We start from the raw sequence: 18,778 nt of genomic DNA on the forward strand, positions 1-18,778 counted from the left end.
ATGCTTCAGGTTCTCTAATCCTCCCTCCTCCCCCCACCCCACTGTGTAGCTATTTTATCCGTTCAATTTGGAAGAGTCCTGCCCTGAATGCTTTTGCCAGTGACATCACCTTTTAATCTTCCTTCTGTTCATTTGCAGCTACTTTGGAGCTGCAGTTCCTTTTATGTCACTCCCCCAATATTTAGAATTTGTAATTTCCTCAGATAATTGGCCATCTTGACAAGAAGAGTGACACAATCAGCTGTCAGATACTTTTCATTCCTGACTTCCATGCCGAAACTGACATGTGGATATTGGGATAATAATGTGTTATCTTAATTAGGTGTATCTTCATGATGCATGCTTTATAACAGATAGAGCATATTAAACTACTGCAATGCCTTGCCAGGGAATCTTTGAAATGAGATTCCCTACTTAAGGTTTTCTTCCTTCTTAAATAAATAAAGAGTAAACGAACAATTGCAGAGTCCAAGTCTGAATCCTAGCACTTCCTGTTAAACCTCACAAAATAGTGCAAGAAACATGTTTGGTCTGCTTTCTAAGGCTTGATGATGTGATAGGAAGGATGTTGTATGTAACATCAAAGAGTGATGTTGTTATACCTCTGAAGCATGACTTCTGGAAGTCCAAGTGAAATAATGTATGTTCATTTTTCTCCTGAATATGGCAGTTTTTAATAGGCTTGGATTCTTATCAGAACTGTTCCAATGATTTCCTTCATTGTGTTTGCGTGTGCTTTTTTTGATTAGCCAAATTTCTCTCACACTTCCCAAAGCCCTGTTAAGTGACTCCCTGCTGGGTTTAGTTAAGAGCAGTGCCGAGCAAATTGCAAGCTGCCAAAACTGGCCAACAAACCACTGGTGATGAGCAAATGTTTCTGCTCTTTCAGCTCATGGTGAATGTTGCTGTTTTTTTAATTCCAGCCCATGATGTTCAAGTGGAAAATGGTGAAGTCTGGACTACGGACAGGCCTGAACAGCGTTTTGGACCCGAGCATACAGAATCTGGCAAAGGATCAGGGTGGATCATAACTTTCACACCTGACGTCTATATATTCATGTTAGGATTAAAGTCTTGAGAGTATTCCTGGCCCAGTGATCATCCTTGAAATTGACTTCTTGGAGCTGTATGTGATGATCTCGGAGCAGAATTAGGTCTGTGTATTTATATCTCACTTAGAACAATTACAGACCTGTTTGTGAAAGACCATTAAATGTGAACTTTCAGAGAGCCCTGCAGAACAAAGTGTGTAATGCACCAAAGGTAATTCATAGGGCATGACTGGATTAATTTCTTCTCCATGCCCTCTGCTCTAGTGAATATATTCTGAGCATATTGTGTTTTTCTCCCTTTCCTCCTCCAAATGTAGCCTGAGGGGAATAGATCTTGCCTGTTGTAGCATGCCTGTACTGTTCTTTTTAGTGTGTTCTCATGATTGTCCTCAAACCCAAGTCCATTAATTGTCTATGTGACATGTCCATATGCTGGCATGCACATGGCAAGAGGCGTAGGACAAGCCAGTCGCTTTCCCAGGAGGGCAGATGTGAGCCCAGGGCAAAGTATTTCCTCAGTGGAGTTTTCTCAGCAGTTAGCTCTGCTGCAGTGTTGCGCTCTCCTTAGTAATCTGAAAGAGATTTTATGCAAACCAAGGCCAGTCAGACATTAAATTGAGACAAGTAAAGTTTCAATAGTTATGAAGGATACTGAATTCCTTGTTTGTCCTGTGAATGGGATGTGCTTTAAAGGTAGGAGCAGGGGACAGACTGCTAGTATTCCTGGCTGTGCCACTGATTTTCTTCAGAACTGATGTTTTTCCACAAGTTATATTCATACTCAGGCCTTCACCTGTAAAAGGATGATACCTATATCCCAGCCACAGGCATACACATTTATAAATCCCATCGAGAACCTTAGATGAGAGACCAGAGCCATGTCTGCATTAACAAAATGCAGATTTCAGGACTGGATCTACAGAGTGAAACAGCTGACTCTTTCAGGAGAAACGGGACTGCCCTACAATGCTAACCAGCTCATGGGAGGTGGAGGTGATAGGATAGTTTCTTTCAAATGTGTGTTCCAGATCTGAACTAAAATGCGGAGGAAGATGCTCCCAAAGTATCTTGGTTTTAAGTTGGAGAAAAGGCAGACTATATAAAAGACCCAAAACATGTGAAACTGCAGTTTAATGTAATACATTGGAAACTAGTTTAATGTTACCTCTTCGTGTGTGAGAGCTCAATGGTATTTCCTAATAAGTTTACTATTTTTTTGCACTCCTTACAGTTTTGATCCAGTTTCATCGAATGTAGGACAAAGAAGTATAGACTAGTGAAGGGGAGACTGTTTGGAAAGAAAATAATAGAATGGCAAATAGCCTGCTGGTCAGGGCAGCCAGTGGGAACAGGGGGGATGCGGTTGTACAGATCCCTGTTTATTCAGCATGGAACCCCTCCAACAGGAGAAATTAAGACATGCCATACATAGCCACTAAGGTGCTTGTTATGAAGCAGAGTGTGGAGAAAGGGCTTGAACCTAGTTCTTCCATATCCTGTCCCTAGGGAGGGCACTAACCACCAGCTTTTGGGTCTGGCAAGCACATCATCTTAGTGTAAGTCCTCCGCTGTGGAGTGCTAATCCCACCTTGAAGCAGACTAATCTTTCCCAGGAGACATTATGTTAAAACCAGCAAATTCCTATAACAAGTTTTGGTTTGAAGAAATCAATATTTTTGGATACAGAAATATTTATTTGAAAAATTCCCGGCTTATACTTTGTGTTGAGTCACAAAAGCCACTTTGTACCTCATTGGTATTTCTCTGATGCCCTAATGAAGATTGTGTATCTGCTCTCCTCTGGGTCCCTCAAGCACATCATTTAGCAGTCTGTTGCACATCTTTGTACTACTGTAGTGGTTCCTAGTTGTAATCACAGACCAGGGCTAACGTGATGTTAAGTATGTTGCAAGACAAAAAGCTTTGTGGTGGTCCCCAAGGTGTTTGTTATCTAAATATAAATTAAAAGGCTGGAAGTGGATACTGTGGATGGAGTGTGTGTGTGTGTGTGTGTGTAGCAAGGAAACACTAAGATATAAATGATAATTTAAAATATATTGCTTGTCAAGGTTTTATATGCATAGTGCAGAAGGGGAGAACTCTAAAGAAAGCTTTGAAATGATATAATAATTGATAAAGATATCAATTTAAAATGATGATTTAAAATATGACATGAATTTTTTGCAGATCTTGTGTTTTAATGTAGGTGTTACATAAGAAGGATGTGGGAAGGAACAACAGCCTATCTACTTATATTCAGATAATTGTATTTGCTTATTATTGATATTGTCTTGTTGGGTGCAAACTAGACAGTGCATGAGCTGGTCCTGCCAAGCAGGTTGATCCAGGTCAAGAAGAACATGTAAGATAGGTGATGTCCTTTAATCTAATTAGCCTTTAATCTAATAAACCAGAAGACACCTGTGTGATGCTGCTATTGCTGATGGAAATTTAGGAAAGTGAAATATGTGGCCAGCCCACTAATATTCTAGAAACATAGAATCATAGAATATCTCAAGTTGGAAGGGACCCATAAGGATCATCAAGTCCAACTCCCTGTGCCTCAGAGGACTACCTAAAACTGAACCATATGACTGAGAGCATCGTCCAGACGCTCCTTGAACTCTGACAGGCTTGGTGCCATGCCCACTTCCCTGGGGAGCCTGTTCCAGTGACCGACCACCCTCTCAGTGAAGAACCTTTTCCTAATGTCCAATCTGAACTTCCCCTGACGCAGCTTCATTCCATTTCCTCGTGTCCTATCGCTGGTCACCAGGGAGAGGAGATCAGCACCTCCCCCTCCGCTGTCCCCCTTGGGGGGAAGTTGTAGACTAAGATGAGATCACCCCTCAGCCTTCTCTTCTCCAAGCTGAACAAACCAAGTGACCTCAGCTGCTCCTCATAAGTCTTGCCCTTGAGGCCTTTCACCACCTTGGTCGCCCTCCTCTGGACATGCTCCAATAGTTTGATGTCCTTCCTATACTGAGGCGCCCAAAACTGCACACAGTACTTGAGGTACCATCATACATCTGATGCTAAAGCATATGTGCTTGCTTTTTAAAATGTGCCCCTTATAATGAATGTAGTCCTCTTCTCTAACCTTAGGTTAGAGCTGTGCATGCTGCTGGAGAATGAGCACATCTTTGAACCAGAGACAAATGATGAGTCTTTCTCCTCCTCTCCTCTCTCCTATGAGAAGGTAACCTCTTTTAATTCTTTCCTTGTTTAATCAGCACGTACATTGGGTGATTTAGGATGAGCTCTCCATGAACGAGGAAACGAGGAAATGATGTAATATATGTGGTTGAGATAAAGAAGTGGTCAGGTACAATTTAAATTAAAGGATGACCAGAGACCTTCCAGGGACAGCTGTCATAAACTATAATGCCACTCAGAGTCTGGAAGTTGTGCAAGAGTGCTGGCAAAGAATTTCCTTGCTCAGATAGGCTGTTCCAATCTTCTCTCTCTCAACTTCTCCGTGGACAGCAGAATTATTATAATATTTAATTCTGTATGGGGTAGCACCTCTCTGAATGATGAGTGTTTATAAAAGTTTTCAAACTTGAAAAGCATGTAGCATTCTTCCCTTTGATAGATGACTAAAGGATTTTTAGGAATAGTAAACATTAAGCGTGGTAGAAGAAAATCTTGTGTTACCAAGGCAAGACTGGTAACGTAGCTTTGAGCAATTTATACAGGCACAACTGGAAAGTCATCATATATTACTGAAGCTTGGTCTGCACATGGGAATCTGGCTGGTAAAACAATGTTGAGAAGGAGCAGGGCAATTATGTATGGGATGAGGTGCCAGGATACAAATAGATACTCCTATGGAAGAGGGCTAAGGCTCAGCTGATGCCCGATACCAGTTTTGTTGCATTTTTCTACATTATGCTATCACGTAATTACGACTTAGTGTGTGAATTTTCACAGTGTGAAAAACCTCGCCCCTAAGCTAATATAACTTACGTTGTCTTAATAGAGATACAGTTATACTAAGGGAAAAAAAATCTTTTTGTAAGTAAAGAGAGTTTAATTTTAAATTGCTAATTTAAGCCTTATTGGCAACAGAATGTATAGAGTTTGGACAAGCTCTGCCAGTGTAGCTCTCCTAGAAAACTTCTTCTTAAGAGTCAAACTGGAACGCTTTTGAACCTTGGGTTCTAACGTGCAGCGCAGAAGGAAAGAGAAATGGATTCTTGCCTATTTCAGATAACAGTGGAGAAGCTGCCCAATCTGTCGCGCCTAACCATGCTGCTGAATCGCTACACTACAGATCCCCGGTATCAGCAACTCTTCATCAATCTGGTAAGACTGAAGCCAACTCTAAAAACAAACATTTCCTCCATGAACAATGTGTTTGTTATATTTTCTCATTTGTTTATGATGGCTGTGTCAGCCGCACTGATTTACATAAACACTGCCAATCCTGGGACGTTACATTCTCAACAAAAGTAGCTGAGTACAAACAGCATTCCGAAGTTTTAATTCATGTTGTATAAACATAACAGATGTTGATAAAATGAGCCAAAAAGAAAATACAACAAAGGAGACCATTTCAAGGGAGCTTTTGATTAAAATACATTCCAGATTGACAAAGTGATACAATGTTAATGGAATAGATCATTTAAATGTCATTATTTGGCTCTTATAGTCCTATAAAGCAAATATAAAGCAATGCTTTTGAGATTTTAGGCTCCATTATGGTACAGTGCCTATACATCAACTTTATAAATAAAGCTGTATTTCTTTCTCCTTTCCTTTTTTTTTTTTTAATCCCTGCTATGACATTGCCACATTTATTTCCTAAATACTGTACTAAAATCTTGGGTCCAAAAATAATAATGTGTTTGGTATACTGAGTAAGGCCTCAAATAAATATGTTATAAACAAAATAAATGTAGTTTCTGCCTCGGTGAATTTCCAGTCTACAGCATTGAAACTGAGGTGGGGGACACTGGGAAATCCAGGCCAGAGAGCCTAATTCAGATGGCTTTTATTTAAAGAGATATAAAATCTGCTCCTGTTTACTCATGTGTAAAGAAGATGGGATAGAGTTTGAGATCCATCTAGTCTGAATTCCTTGCTTTGAAAATAGCTAGAAGGAGAGAAGTTATAAAAAACACAATGCTCCTGATATCCATTATCTAATTTGGTTTAAGAGTTTCATTTTAATAGATGGGGAAACTGAGGTGGAGAGAGGACATATGGCTTTCCAAAGTTCAAGAGGAGGTCATGCATGGGAGTAGAAGCCAGCTCAGCTGAGACCCAGTCCAGTGCTTGCGCTATTGGGCCACACAACTTTTTTGTTATGGGAAACCTATTGCACTCAATTAGGTTTTACATTGGTACCTAACTTTTTAGTACCTGATGTGATCCCCGAAGCACAAAGTTTAGCATCCCTTCCAACAACTTGTTATTATCACTCATGAAAGCTCTGTTTCAGATATCCACAGAAATATCCATTGTGAAGTTCTTGGGTGTAATGATTTTCTGTGGCAGTGAGTTCCACAGCAAAATTGTATGTGGTATAGAAAGAGGAAACCTTTTCACCTTTAATTTTTTTCCTCCGTATGTGTTTGAATGTCTTGTCAGTCCTGTAAGTGAAAGAGGGAGAAGAGACACGTGCCTCTGTACTATGCATTTATTTATATTATTTTATCATGTCTTTGTTTCATTTTTCCTGTTTGGGGAAGCGTAACACTTGGGAAGCATGATACACCTTCTTTGACAGAACTGGCCAAGTCATAAGAAGGATACTGTAGAATTACGTGAAAAGTAAAAACCTTAGCGAACACCTATATAAACTATAAAGACCAGCTTGGTTAACAATAAAATGGTCTTTAGCTCTGTTCCTATCAAAAAACTGTTATAAACCTCATAGTTTTCAGTGACCAGAGTTTAGTACTTGCAGGCCCTCTTCTTCTCAGAGCCATATGATTGTTTTCTTTGTCCTCTTCCTCACAGTCTATGTTTCTATGTAAATTGACTTTTATAAGCATTTATTGCAAAATATTACAGGATGTCATAAATGGTTGTGTAATGAGATAGCAGCTATAAAAAATCTTAAGACTTAATAAATATTGGGGTCACTGACTATTTCCAAGTAAAAACTCAGACCGTATCAATGGAGCTCAACTTTGCTTTTCTAGCCTGTGAGATTTGGGTACATTCCAGTCATAATAGTTTATTTAGAGTGAACCTGATGGTTTACCAAAAAAGAAAGTGTTTTTTTACTATGGTATTTCCTGATGTTTTAGGTATAATTGGGGATGGGGAACAGGGAAAGAAGAACTAATGTTCTTATTGGCTCATGCCCCTCAAGCCTGCTGCCTCTCTCTCCCCAGCCTCCTTCCTCTGCCTCTCCTTCCCACCCTTGTGGCAGGGGTGCACTCACGCTTTTGTGTTCTCCCTATGTCTTCTCTCTTTGCCTTACAGGAGCCATACATAAACAAATCTGCAATGTCAATCCAAGCTCATTTCTCACTGCAACGCACCTACATCATCTTTCGCACCCTGGGGCTGCGCCACCTCACTGTTGTTGACCCGCAGAACCGAGTGGTTGGGGTGATCACCAGGAAGGACCTGATGCCTTTCCCACTGGAGGAGAGGCTCAGGCTCCAGCTGGCACCACAGAGCCCTGATGCAGGTGAGCAGCCCCTGGATTCAAGGCCATGGATGCGTTCTTAGGCTTTGTCACTTCTTTTTGAGCCCATGTTCTTCTTCAGGAAAAAATAATCAGAGCTTTTCCACTTGATCCCTTCTGGAGGAGAGATGCTTAAAAGCTGTTGTATCTAGACATGTGGGATTGTAGCCCAGAGCTATGTCTCTTCAGCTGCTTGGTGATTGCAAAATTCATTAAGATGCTTGTGAGACGAAATAAGAATTCATGTGTTTATGGAAGATGTACATAAAATCAGATGTGAAGGATGGATGTCAAGAATGCTTTTGTCACACTGTGTCTATGCCTCCCAATGAAAAAATGTCATAACCATTAGCAGCAGTTATGTTGGCAAAGCCTTTCAGTGAGGACTAAATCTTCAGCCTCTGAGTATCTGCCTGTTAAAAAGGAGAATGTTTCCATATCAGCGTTTTTATGTTGAAATATGTATGTTTAACTGAGAGGAAATACTGCCTTGAGAGAGCTGGGCAACTGAAAGGAACAAGGAATTGGCCTTTCTTATTGGCCTACGTGTATTAGAAATTGAAAGGGAGAAATGTATGTAAGAGAACGATATCAACTGTGGGGCTCCTGCCAAATTCCCATCACAATTCTCAGTGAGAGAAACTTGACATGCTTTTCTGTTGCCTACATTTCTTTCAATTTCTGCCACTCCTAGAATAGGCTCTCTTTCTCTCCTTCCACGTGATACTATAACATTTTTAGTTACATTCCTGTGCAGTGAGGTATGGGGCAAATTCTAATAATGGGGAAGCAACATGATAAAAATTGTGGGAGTAGTTTTTGTGTATATAGTAGCATATTTACAAACTGAGCACAAATTAAATAATTCTTCATGATTTTGGAGTCATACAATGTTTGAAACCTTGGGAAGTGTTGTTTGTTAATAAATTAATGTCAACATTTTTTTGGATAAAGATGCTTTTAGGCTTCCTTCTATGACTTTGTAATTGATGTTTAATTTTGTTCTGTTAAATACCAGAGGGATTCCCACAGATTTGGATATTAAAACCAAACATGTACAAAGGAATCCACCACTATTAATGTTGTTATAATGAATACCAAGGAAAACTAGTAATAATCTACTGGTTATAAAAACTTGCCAAAATTCCTGAAAGTGAATTTCTGGTATTTGAATCATGCAGCTTTGAGTCTCCTATGAATCAAAGATTTGTTGGATTTTCTCCTGTTTTCCCTGCTAGATCTTGTCTTTATTATCAATAATGTCACTTTTGTAGCACCACAGAGAATGCATAGCACCTTAAAACTTAAATGTCCAGTCAGTGCAAATAGCTGGCAGCCCAGAAACTTATGAAGGTACAGGAGAAAGGCTCTTTAAATAGTCAGTTAAAATGTGTCACATGCAGAGTGAGAAATGCTTTGCAAATCATCCATCCAAGAGACATGGAGGTGGATGTTTATTTAGATCCTGTTACAGTTAGTAATCTTTTGTTCATTAGCACACTAGTAAGGTCGTTGTCACTATTGAACTATGCCTCATTTACCTGAAAAATGTGAAGTTTTTCTTGAGGGAATCAGGGTTTGTGTGCTAGCAGAACAAGAGATCTAATCTAGAAACCTGTAGTGATTTCCCCTTAAGGCAGTGAGAATCTCTTCTTCTCTTGATAACCAAATCTGAATACCCTTGCCATGAATTTACATTTTTGGTTCAAAGCCCGTTGCTGATTTCCTTTTCCTTGATTTATTGAGTAGACAAAGCATCACCCTTCTCAGACCTGAGTAATATAATTTCTTTTTGCTTACAGTATCTGTGGCTAAATGACTCAGTACAAACTGTAGTTGGGGTGTACTTTACAGAGTATGAGGGCTGGAGACAGCCAGGATATCTGTAACTCGTTACACAACTTTGAACAGGTCACTTAAATGCTTGGCATATCATTTACTCTGCCTTTAAAGTTGGAACAGTGATATGGATCCACCATAGTTACTGTGAAGAGTACATGTGTGAAAGATATTATCGGAATACAAACTATTTATAATAATATTTTGTGCAGGCCAGTTGTAAAAAGCAGTGTTGGATTGGTTTTTCCTCCCCCTGTCAGTAACATGTAATTTCTAAGGAAAAGTTCACACAATTTACATGGAACTTCTCGTAACTGTGTTGTGAGCTGGGTGGGGGATGGCATGCTGCATTTTTCCATACCTTATTATCTAGTTCCATTGCTAGATGAATTTTTTTATAATATATGTGTGTGTTTGTGAGGACACACGAAACAGAATTCCTCCCAGGACTTCCTGAAACAAGTGGCTCCCTTGTATTCTGGACTCCAGTGACAAATCCATCTCATCACAAACCATAATAGCATAATACATATAGGAAAGTGAAAACAGATGAAATTTGTAGGAAGCTTTTCATTAATATGTGATTCTCATGATCCTTATATAGAACAGGTCTCTAAGGAATGGCAGTAACAAGTCGTCATATCATTTGACTCTTTGGCACAAGATACTTTTGTTTTTCTCTTTGTCTGCTTATAGTGAATGGTAAATGTTCTGCTATTTCTTCATATGATTGGAACTAAAGACTAGATAGTTAGAGCAAAGATGCTATTTTTATATGAAATATGGTTTGTTTATGACTTTTCACAATTTCTGAACACAAATCTTTGTGACAGAGATAAAAGGCTTCACAACAAAATTCAAGTAATTTGCATTATATTTGGTTTGTGCTATGCATCTATACCTCTTTCATCTCACCTTCCTTTATGATGGTGTTTTCCTAACACTTCTTTCTCTCTTAAGCTGAAATATGGCTTAAAACACAGGCAGACTGAAATTAGATCTAGGTTTGAAGTACAGCCATGCAAAATTCCCCCTATTCAATTAGAAAAAATGCTTTCACATTAGAAACATTAAACCATCTGTGCATTACATATCCCTATGAATGAGCATAAACTATTGTGAGAAGGTTTTTGTGGTATGCAGCTTTAATGTATGGTTTTACAGGTATCCTGTAATGTCTATGTGCTTATGCTGATGTATATAACATTGATGGTGTTTTTCCTGTCATGTGATACTTACATACTTTAGAGTTAATTGCCTAGTGTTTTTAAACTGCCTGGTTTATCATGCTGTAGAACCTTTTAACATTTTGTTGTTTTCCAGTTGATTCTTGCTTACATTTTAAAATGGGATGTTGTCCTTTAATCACATTTATTTGCTGACCATGAACAGAAAAGCCTAAAGGACGGAAGACAGATGAAGAAATTCTTAGTATCTATTTTACATGAAAATGATGACTTTAAGGACAGAGGGACCAAAATTGCTAAAGGTACTAGCAATAGGATATGGCCTATCTTACCTCAAGGCTGAGATAGCCTTGAGCCAAAAAGCTAAAGGGGAATGGAAATGTAACTAGCTGTACTCTGCAAGAGTAGCGCCTGGAAAATCACTGATGAGGAAGTGCTGCAAAATGTTACTGTTGTCTCTGCTGCCCCTTTTCACATAGCTTCAGCTAACAGAGCTGTCAGTGTACCTCTGGTGATCATGAAATCACTTAATGAAATGAAGTGTAACCAGCTCTCTACTAAACTAGTGGTTAATTAAGTGTGACCATCAAGTGATGGGAACCATAGTAGTATACAAGGGAATGCTTGTTCATTCCTGAAAGGCCTATTAAAGTAAGAGGAAATATGTGATCAGCACAGTTGTCTGAATGTCTAACATGGTATGGCGTGGGAATGCCAGCGTCAGAGTTCAAACACATGAGGAGTTACTGCTGGTTACTTGAGGTACTGAACAAACCAGAATAACTTACACTATGTGATTGTAATCAATGCCTAGCACAGTTCTGAGGGGCCAAAGCAATGAAGTGGTTGACTAACTTGCAGTATCTCATTAAGCTGGCGAATCTTGCTTGTCTGAGATCATAGATTGTGTGCAAAGACTCAGCGTTCTGCCACTGAGGCCACTCCTTACTCCATGCCAGCAGAGAAACTGTGAGGAATTACCAGTTTCTGCATATTTTATTTTGAAGGGGTTACAGAAAAGAATTTATATTTTTGTGCAGTTTATATTTGCAAGAATTTATATTTTTGTGCAGTTTATATTTGCACCCTAGAAGTCCCACGGCTTCTGCTGTGATGTCGCTGTAATCACCCCTCTTGTATATGGTGGAGCTCGGATGTGGATATGAAGTAGCCTACTGAGGATCGGAAAGTGAGTCTGTGGAAAATCTAAAAGGAGAACTTCAGACTCCTGACTTCTTTTCTTCTCAATATTAATCTCTTACTTGTAAAGCAGACACAAAAGCTAGCACTAAGGGAAGGCATGGCAAGTTGTGTGACTCACATGTCCTCTCACATTTTGTCAGCTTTGATACGCAGGAGAGAAGCATTTCTAGTGTGATAGGGCTGTCCCTGGCATACAGAGCAAAGCCACCCATGCAACAGGGAGGGCTGTGAAGACTGCACCTGTGCAGGAGGCACTGTAGTCCTGTATAACTGCTCTCAAGGAGAATGCAGCCTGGAAGCCTTCCTGAGATACACTGGGTACAGCTGGTCAGCACAGCAAAGGATGGGACCACTGCTGAGTCACTGCGTTGCAAATGCTGAAGGTATGGGTTTCTGTGAAAGCATGAGATGGAAAACAATAAATGCACAAGACTCGATATGTCTGGTATGTGTGTATATATATAGACATGAACATTTATGTGTGTGTGTGTGTGTGTATACGCGCATATGCAGGTAAGGAACCCAATAGTTTTGTAACTACCATTTGTAAGTTAGAAGACAGGCTACACACTGGATGGGGATATACATTTCTTTTTAGGAAAAAAAAAAGGGGGAAACAAAATATGTGTATCTTGAGCTTCATTACCCTACAAACATACAGACTACTACCTGTAGAAACCTTTTTAATCTTCAGGGGGTAAACAATAGGATAGGGATTAGTGTTGATACAAGTTATGGGTTGAGAGCAGGGCACAGAGGTAAAACAGACAGAAGGGATTTAAAATAGCTCGGTGAATCAAGTGCCCAAGATAGCAATGTCTTGCAGGACATACAAATAAGAAGGAGTAATATTTATCTGAAATGCCAACAACAGTATAGAACATAAACATTATTCACAAAAATGCCATGACCTTTCTTTAATCAGCCTGGGTAGGTTGGATCTCTGACAGAGATCTTTCTTGCGCCTTGTCTGTAAGGTGAAGAACATCTAAAAACATCAGCTCTTTGAACCTAGAAAGCTGAGTTTCACAGAATCACAGAAGAATTTAGGTTGGAAGAGTCCTCTGGAGGTCATCTGGTCCAACTCCATGCTCCGAGGAGGTCTAACTAGATCAGGTAGTTCAGGGCCATGCCCAGTCAAGCCCTTGACACCTCCAAAGATGGAGAGCCCATATCCTCTTTTCCAGTATTTGACCACCTTCCCGGTAAAATATTTTTCTTATATTTAATCAGTATTTCACATGCTTCAACTTGTGTCCATTGCCTATCACTGTGTACCTACAAGAAGAGTCTGGCTCTGTCTTCTCTGTACCCTGAGGTCAGGTAGTTTCAGCAGTCAGGTCTCCTCTGAGCCTCCTCTTCTCCAAGATGAATGGACTCATCTCTCTGAGCCTCTCCTCATATGCCTGTGCTCCAGCCCCCTGACCAGTCTGGTGGCCTGCTGCTGGACTTGCTCCAGTATGTCAGTATTTTCCCTGTACTGTGGAGCATTCCTACCACCCCCAAACCAACTTGTGCAGGTGCCATGCTAATCTTTTCTGTATCATTCAAATTTTAGTATATATGCTGCCAAAGAGAACATGATTTCATTAGAAGATAAGCTAGAACAATGAATTTTTTAAGAAGAAGAAACTTGGAGACAATGGAAATGAAAGGCTTTTAACCCATTTCTGACTTCTCCCCCATTACTCAATGTGTCCTTATGTTCTGGTCTTTTTCTCAGCCCACAATTTTCAGTGGCTTCCTGCACTGTAAGGAATTCTTCACAGCCCCCTCTCAGCATCCTGGGAGAAGTATTTACATCAGCTTGGGCCCTTGGTTGTGTATGTCTCCTCTCCCTCTCTCAGAGCTCTCCTGCCTCTGCTTGTGCTGCAAGCTCCTCCTCCTTGTGCATTTCTCCACTCTGTCTGACTTGCTCTGCACTCCAGAAACTTTTTCCCCGAAAAGTTGCTCAATTGCTCTTGGAATAGCACAATTTCCTCCTCCTTCCAGAAGATGCCCCCTGACTGAGTGCAGCCCCATTGTTCTCTGCTGTCTCTTGAAAGGAACATAATGCCTATTAGCACAGAGCAACTCCAAACGAAGAAATTAAAATTATACACTCAACTTGTTAACAGAAACATCCACAACATTGTTTTGAAAAATTATTCATTAGGGTCTGGCCATGATTTTGGAAATTACTCAGGGTGGTTTTATAACAGTCAAAAACCGTAAGGTGCTGTGTGTGAGGCTTTGGGGTTTGGACGTATTTTTCCACAACTCTTTACATTTGTCAGCGAGAACATACAGCTCTTTTGACAGTAGGACTTGGGTGGGCTGATGGTTGCTGGATGCTGTAATAGGAGGTTGGCAGGACACACAATGATAAACTTACTTGTCAACAGCCTCTCTGGCTTTCTCAGGACAGGCTGAGCTTTGTACCTCTGCATCTTGGTTCTCATGTAGTCCTCGGTAATTTCTCTGGTATGGGTTAATTGATTTTGTATTTGTTTGCTGCTGTTGTTTTTATGTCTGCCTAACATGGAACCCTTCTCAGCCACAGACCCTCATTTTGTATCTATTATTCCCTGCTTCGTTATGTTGCTTCCTTCAGCCAGAAAGAATTCTCCTTAAATTGTTTGCATGTTGGTGGCAACGGAGATGGAAGACCAAAGAAAATAAAGAAGAGATCCACAGTAAATGTTGAAAATGGGGTCCTTCCAGTGTGTGGGATGGAAAATAAAGCTGCAAGCGCCACTAGGGAGATCTCCAGGGGGGTGACCTCAGCAATGAGAGCCAGAAGAAGAGTTTAGAGAGCACCTCAAGAAGCAGCAGACCTATGGCTGCATCTGCATACAGTAAGGCGCTTTCCCTGAAAAGCAAGCTACTGGCATAGATGGAGGCCAGGTCAAAAGGCTCTGTAGGGCCCTTTGGGCCTCTGCGCCTGCATTTTCTTCTTGTGAGACCAAATTATTGTGTAGGGTTGGTGCTCACTAAGGTTTCCCATGGCATGGAGTTGGGATTTTGTTAAGATAGGTGCATGGACTGGGGAGCTAAAACTGCTGCAGGCCAGATACCTTAATGCCCCATCAGTTCATAGCTCATTTGTGGCCACTTCCTCTTTGATATCGTGAGCATTTGCTGTTTCTCTCTCATGTGGCATCTTTTTTTTTCTTATTAGTTGTGTATTAGTAGCAATGCAGTTGTATTAACAGCATTTTTCCCCAATTAATTTCACTGTTATTTTCTCTCCATATTTCTGCTTCCTTTTCCTTCCCCTTCCCCTTTCCATTTCCTTCCCCTTCCCCTTTCCTTTTCCTTTCCCTTTTCCTTCCCTTTTCCTTCCCTTTTCCTTCCCTTTTCCTTCCCCTTCCCTTTTCCTTCCCCTTCCCTTTTCCTTCCCCTTCCCTTCCCTTCCCTTCCCTTCCCTTCCCTTCCCTTCCCTTCCCTTCCCTTCCCTTCCCTTCCCTTCCCTTCCCTTCCCTTCCCTTCCCTTCCCTTCCCTTCCCTTCCCTTCCCTTCCCTTCCCTTCCCTTCCCTTCCCTTCCCTTCCCTTCCCTTCCCTTCCCCCTTCCCCCTTCCCCCTTCCCCCTTCCCCCTTCCCCCTTCCCCCTTCCCCCTTCCCCCTTCCCCCTTCCCCCTTCCCCCTTCCCCCTTTCTTCTCTTCTCTTCTCTTCTCTTCTCTTCTCTTCTCTTCTCTTCTCTTCTCTTCTCTTCTCTTCTCTTCTCTTCTCTTCTCTTCTCTTCTCTTTTCTGTTGGGCATTCTTTCTTCATCCTTGCTACTGATTGCCTCTTCCTCATTGCTTTGCATGGGAATGCTTTTGTTCGCAGAGATTCAGGAAATTTTGTTTGCTGTACTTCAGAGCCTGGATATTGGCATAGAAAATGAATCACTTTTGGTCTCTCCTTGCTGTTCCTTGTTACAAAGTAGTTTTCCAGACTTGTGCCAGGCTTTTGAGTGCTCCTGTTTTTACTTTTAAGGCAGAGGGCTCTGAATTTCCATTGCTTGGCACTGCAGGTGTGGTCAGAATGTCTGCCTTCTGTGTCCCTTCGCTTGCTCATGACTATGCAGGTCCACCCCAAGTGGGCCCAGAATACACCTCCCCAAGGCTACCCAAGGCAAGCTCACAGCCTCACTGGGGTGAGGTGCCACCCGACTGAATCGCACCTCCTTCATTAGAGTTTTGTACACCTGAGTGAACTTGAGTAGAGCTGCGTGAAAGGTCTCCGCAGAAATAAACATAGCAGATCAGGGGCTATGTGCAGTTTTCCCTAGTGATTTATATATTTTAAGATTAGAGGTAGCATTTTGCGAAATGCTGTTTGAAGTTGTTAATTAGGTTTGCCTGAACAGACTAAGACAGAGCTAATTGGTTAAGATTATAGCTACAAGATTGTGACCTCTCACTGTGAAATGTCTCAGTATATGTTCTTGTTTAGGTCTGTTCTTCCGTTCTTTTGGAGGAGGCAGATGAAGCATGCACCGTATCACTGAGATAGTGAGGAATACTTTTTTATCATTGGGGAGTAGCATCCCTATCTCAATTCTGCTGTTGTTAACAGGAGTTATTTTTACTAAACACTTCTGTGTTCATTCTACTTGCATTTTTGACAGAAAGAGCACTGTCAGGTGAGTTTTCAACTTTTTATGAATAAAACCTAATAGGAAGCCTTTTCATAGCATCACAGCATCCATAGGTACAAAACAACTTCATAAACTCTCACAATCCACACAGTTACTGGCAACCCTGAATCATTTTATGAATAATTTTACTTGGATCTTAGTGAGAAAAATGTTCGTATGAACGGTATGAGCAACAAATTTCCAGACAAAAACATGAAGGAGGGAGAGTATGTATAGACACAGTCTGTGGGGGCCTGTGACTTCATCGCAGTTCACACGATAAGAGGGTTCACTTCAGGAGCTGGTAATGGGGATGGAGACTTGGAAGGCCAGGCTACAGGAAGTGGGGATGGTGAGTCAGGAAATGGCAGCCTTCCCTCCGAGTCATCCTTGAACCACTGCCCTGGTGTGCTCATAGCGGGAACTGGATTACTAGAGATGCTGGTCCTTCAGATGAGATTTGAAACTTGGATCGTGACCATTTGATGTCGTTAAGTGTTACGTGCCGTTTCTTCTCGAGAGCATGGATTTCGGATCCTGCACCTGGTCTGATCTCCAGCGTGGCTGCCTGTGTTTTGCAACTGCCCCTCTCTGCAGCGTGCGGGGACGCACTGTGTCTCCCTTCTGGCCCGGCTTTCCATCCCGGTGCCGCAAGCCCTGTTACGCACCCGCCTCGCTTCTTGCCAAAGCCGCGGCGTAGCAGTCGGCCCAGAAGTTTCTTGCATGGTCGCTAAACAGCTGTAATTTCGTGTTACACACACATTATGTCCTATAACATTTGATCGGCTTACCAGGAAAAGGAGAGACCTCTGTTAGGGGGTTAACAGCATTATTTGGTGATTGCAGGGGCGCCTGCGAGGAGGGTACGTGGACTGACCGCTCAGGCAGGCAGCGGCAAGCCTCAGGCCGCCGTTCAGTCACAGCTCGGAGAAGGCACCTTACGGAACGCCGCCGCCGTAGCTGTGTCGTTTTTAGTTAAAAGGACGAAGTTACAGTTTGTGGTGAATTATGACCCCACAGGAGGCAGATCGCACCCGCGGCTGCGAGGCCGCCCGCGCCAGCCGGCAGCCCACCGAGCGACACCAGCCGACGGGGCAGAAAGGCGCCACCTGCTCCCCCCCTCCCCGCCCGCCCGCCGCCTCCCGGCGCCTCGGCCCCGTCCCCCGCCGCGGCCCGGAGCTGCCGCCGGGCCGCCCGCGGCGGCGCCGGGCGGGCCCCCTGCCTGCGGGAGCGGCGGCGCCGGCAGCGGCCGCTAGATGCCGCCCTGCCCAACGGCTTGGCGGCGGCGGCGGCGGGCGCGGCGGCCGGGCGGCGGCGCGGCGGTGGCGGCTCGGCGCGGCGCGGTGCGGCTCGGCTCGGCGCGGCTCGGCTCGGCTCGGCGCGGCGCGGCGCGGCGGGGCCGCGGCTGCCCCTCGGCCCCTGCGTGCCCGCCCGGGGAGCGCCCTGCTCGCCGCTGGTGCCGAGCCTGGCGCTGGCGCTGCCGCCTTTCCGCCCCGGGGAGCGGCGCAGGGGGCTGCGTTGTCCCGCGGTGTTTTCCGGAGGAGGCAACTTGTCAAGTTTCAGTCGTTCGGAGTGGGTCCGGGCCAGCGGCCGGGCCGTGGGAACGGGGCCAGCCCGCGGGTGGGGATCGGGGTCGAGCCGGTGAGGGAAGCCAGGGTCAGACACAGCCCTGGGGTGGCCAGGCCGAGGCCAGGCCGGGCCACCCGCCTCACGGCTTGGCGGGGCCCACGGCCAGGCAGGGCAGGGCTGTGGCGGGGCTGGAGACTGTGACGGGGACTAATGGCCTCGAGCTGTGGTGAAATGGGGCTCCTGGGCCACGGGTAGGGTTGGGAGTGGCCCCTGGGGAGGCTGGGCAAGGCCACTAAATTCAAGCGCTCAGGGCCCTGGCCCTGGGCGGGGTTCATCAGGCTTCTTCAGGGCGCGCAGAGCTACCAGCACAGGGGGCATCTCATGGTGACAGAGGGGTAGGTGCCAGTGACCGAAACCGAGTGCTCTGTTCATTACAGGGGTTCTCAAATGATCTTTCTTTAAGAAAAACCGACAACAAACAGCCCTCAAATAGATTAGAGCAAGTAGTTTGGATGTTGAATTTCAGTAGCAATTGACTGTGTTGCCCTTTTGAACCTTGCGTGTTTTGGTTTTCCCTCATCGAGTATTCTTCTTAAAAGAACGGATGCATTGACTGCATGCATGGTTTTTGGGAGCAAAATCATCTGAAGAATACAGCCCCATGCTGTAACAGCCGTC

General features: G+C 43.3%; 1 protein-coding gene and 1 non-coding gene across 11 annotated transcripts in view; one reads left to right on the forward strand and one right to left on the reverse strand.

The window, feature by feature from the left end:
* The window catches only part of LOC142406125 (chloride channel protein D-like), a 95,560-nt gene that overhangs the window by 63,115 nt on the left and 13,667 nt on the right, over positions 1–18,778 (forward strand). For 7 of the 10 annotated variants that reach the window (XM_075494622.1, XM_075494624.1, XM_075494628.1 and 4 more), the window contains 3 exons: positions 4,158–4,251; positions 5,265–5,360; positions 7,491–7,701. In XM_075494622.1, coding sequence (XP_075350737.1) covers positions 4,158–4,251; positions 5,265–5,360; positions 7,491–7,701 — 401 coding nt within the window. Of the gene's footprint in view, positions 1–4,157; positions 4,252–5,264; positions 5,361–7,490; positions 7,702–10,860; positions 12,311–18,778 lie in introns of those variants that run through there. The other 3 variants (XR_012774447.1, XM_075494623.1, XM_075494630.1) reach the window with 3 other exon arrangements.
* Positions 13,439–13,509, reverse strand: LOC142406859 (U6 spliceosomal RNA). Its single transcript, XR_012774736.1, has one exon. It is a non-coding gene; the product is annotated as a U6 spliceosomal RNA (small nuclear RNA).

This window comes from Mycteria americana, chromosome 2 (assembly GCF_035582795.1).
Source record: "Mycteria americana isolate JAX WOST 10 ecotype Jacksonville Zoo and Gardens chromosome 2, USCA_MyAme_1.0, whole genome shotgun sequence".
Classification (NCBI taxonomy): Eukaryota; Metazoa; Chordata; class Aves; order Ciconiiformes; family Ciconiidae; genus Mycteria; species Mycteria americana.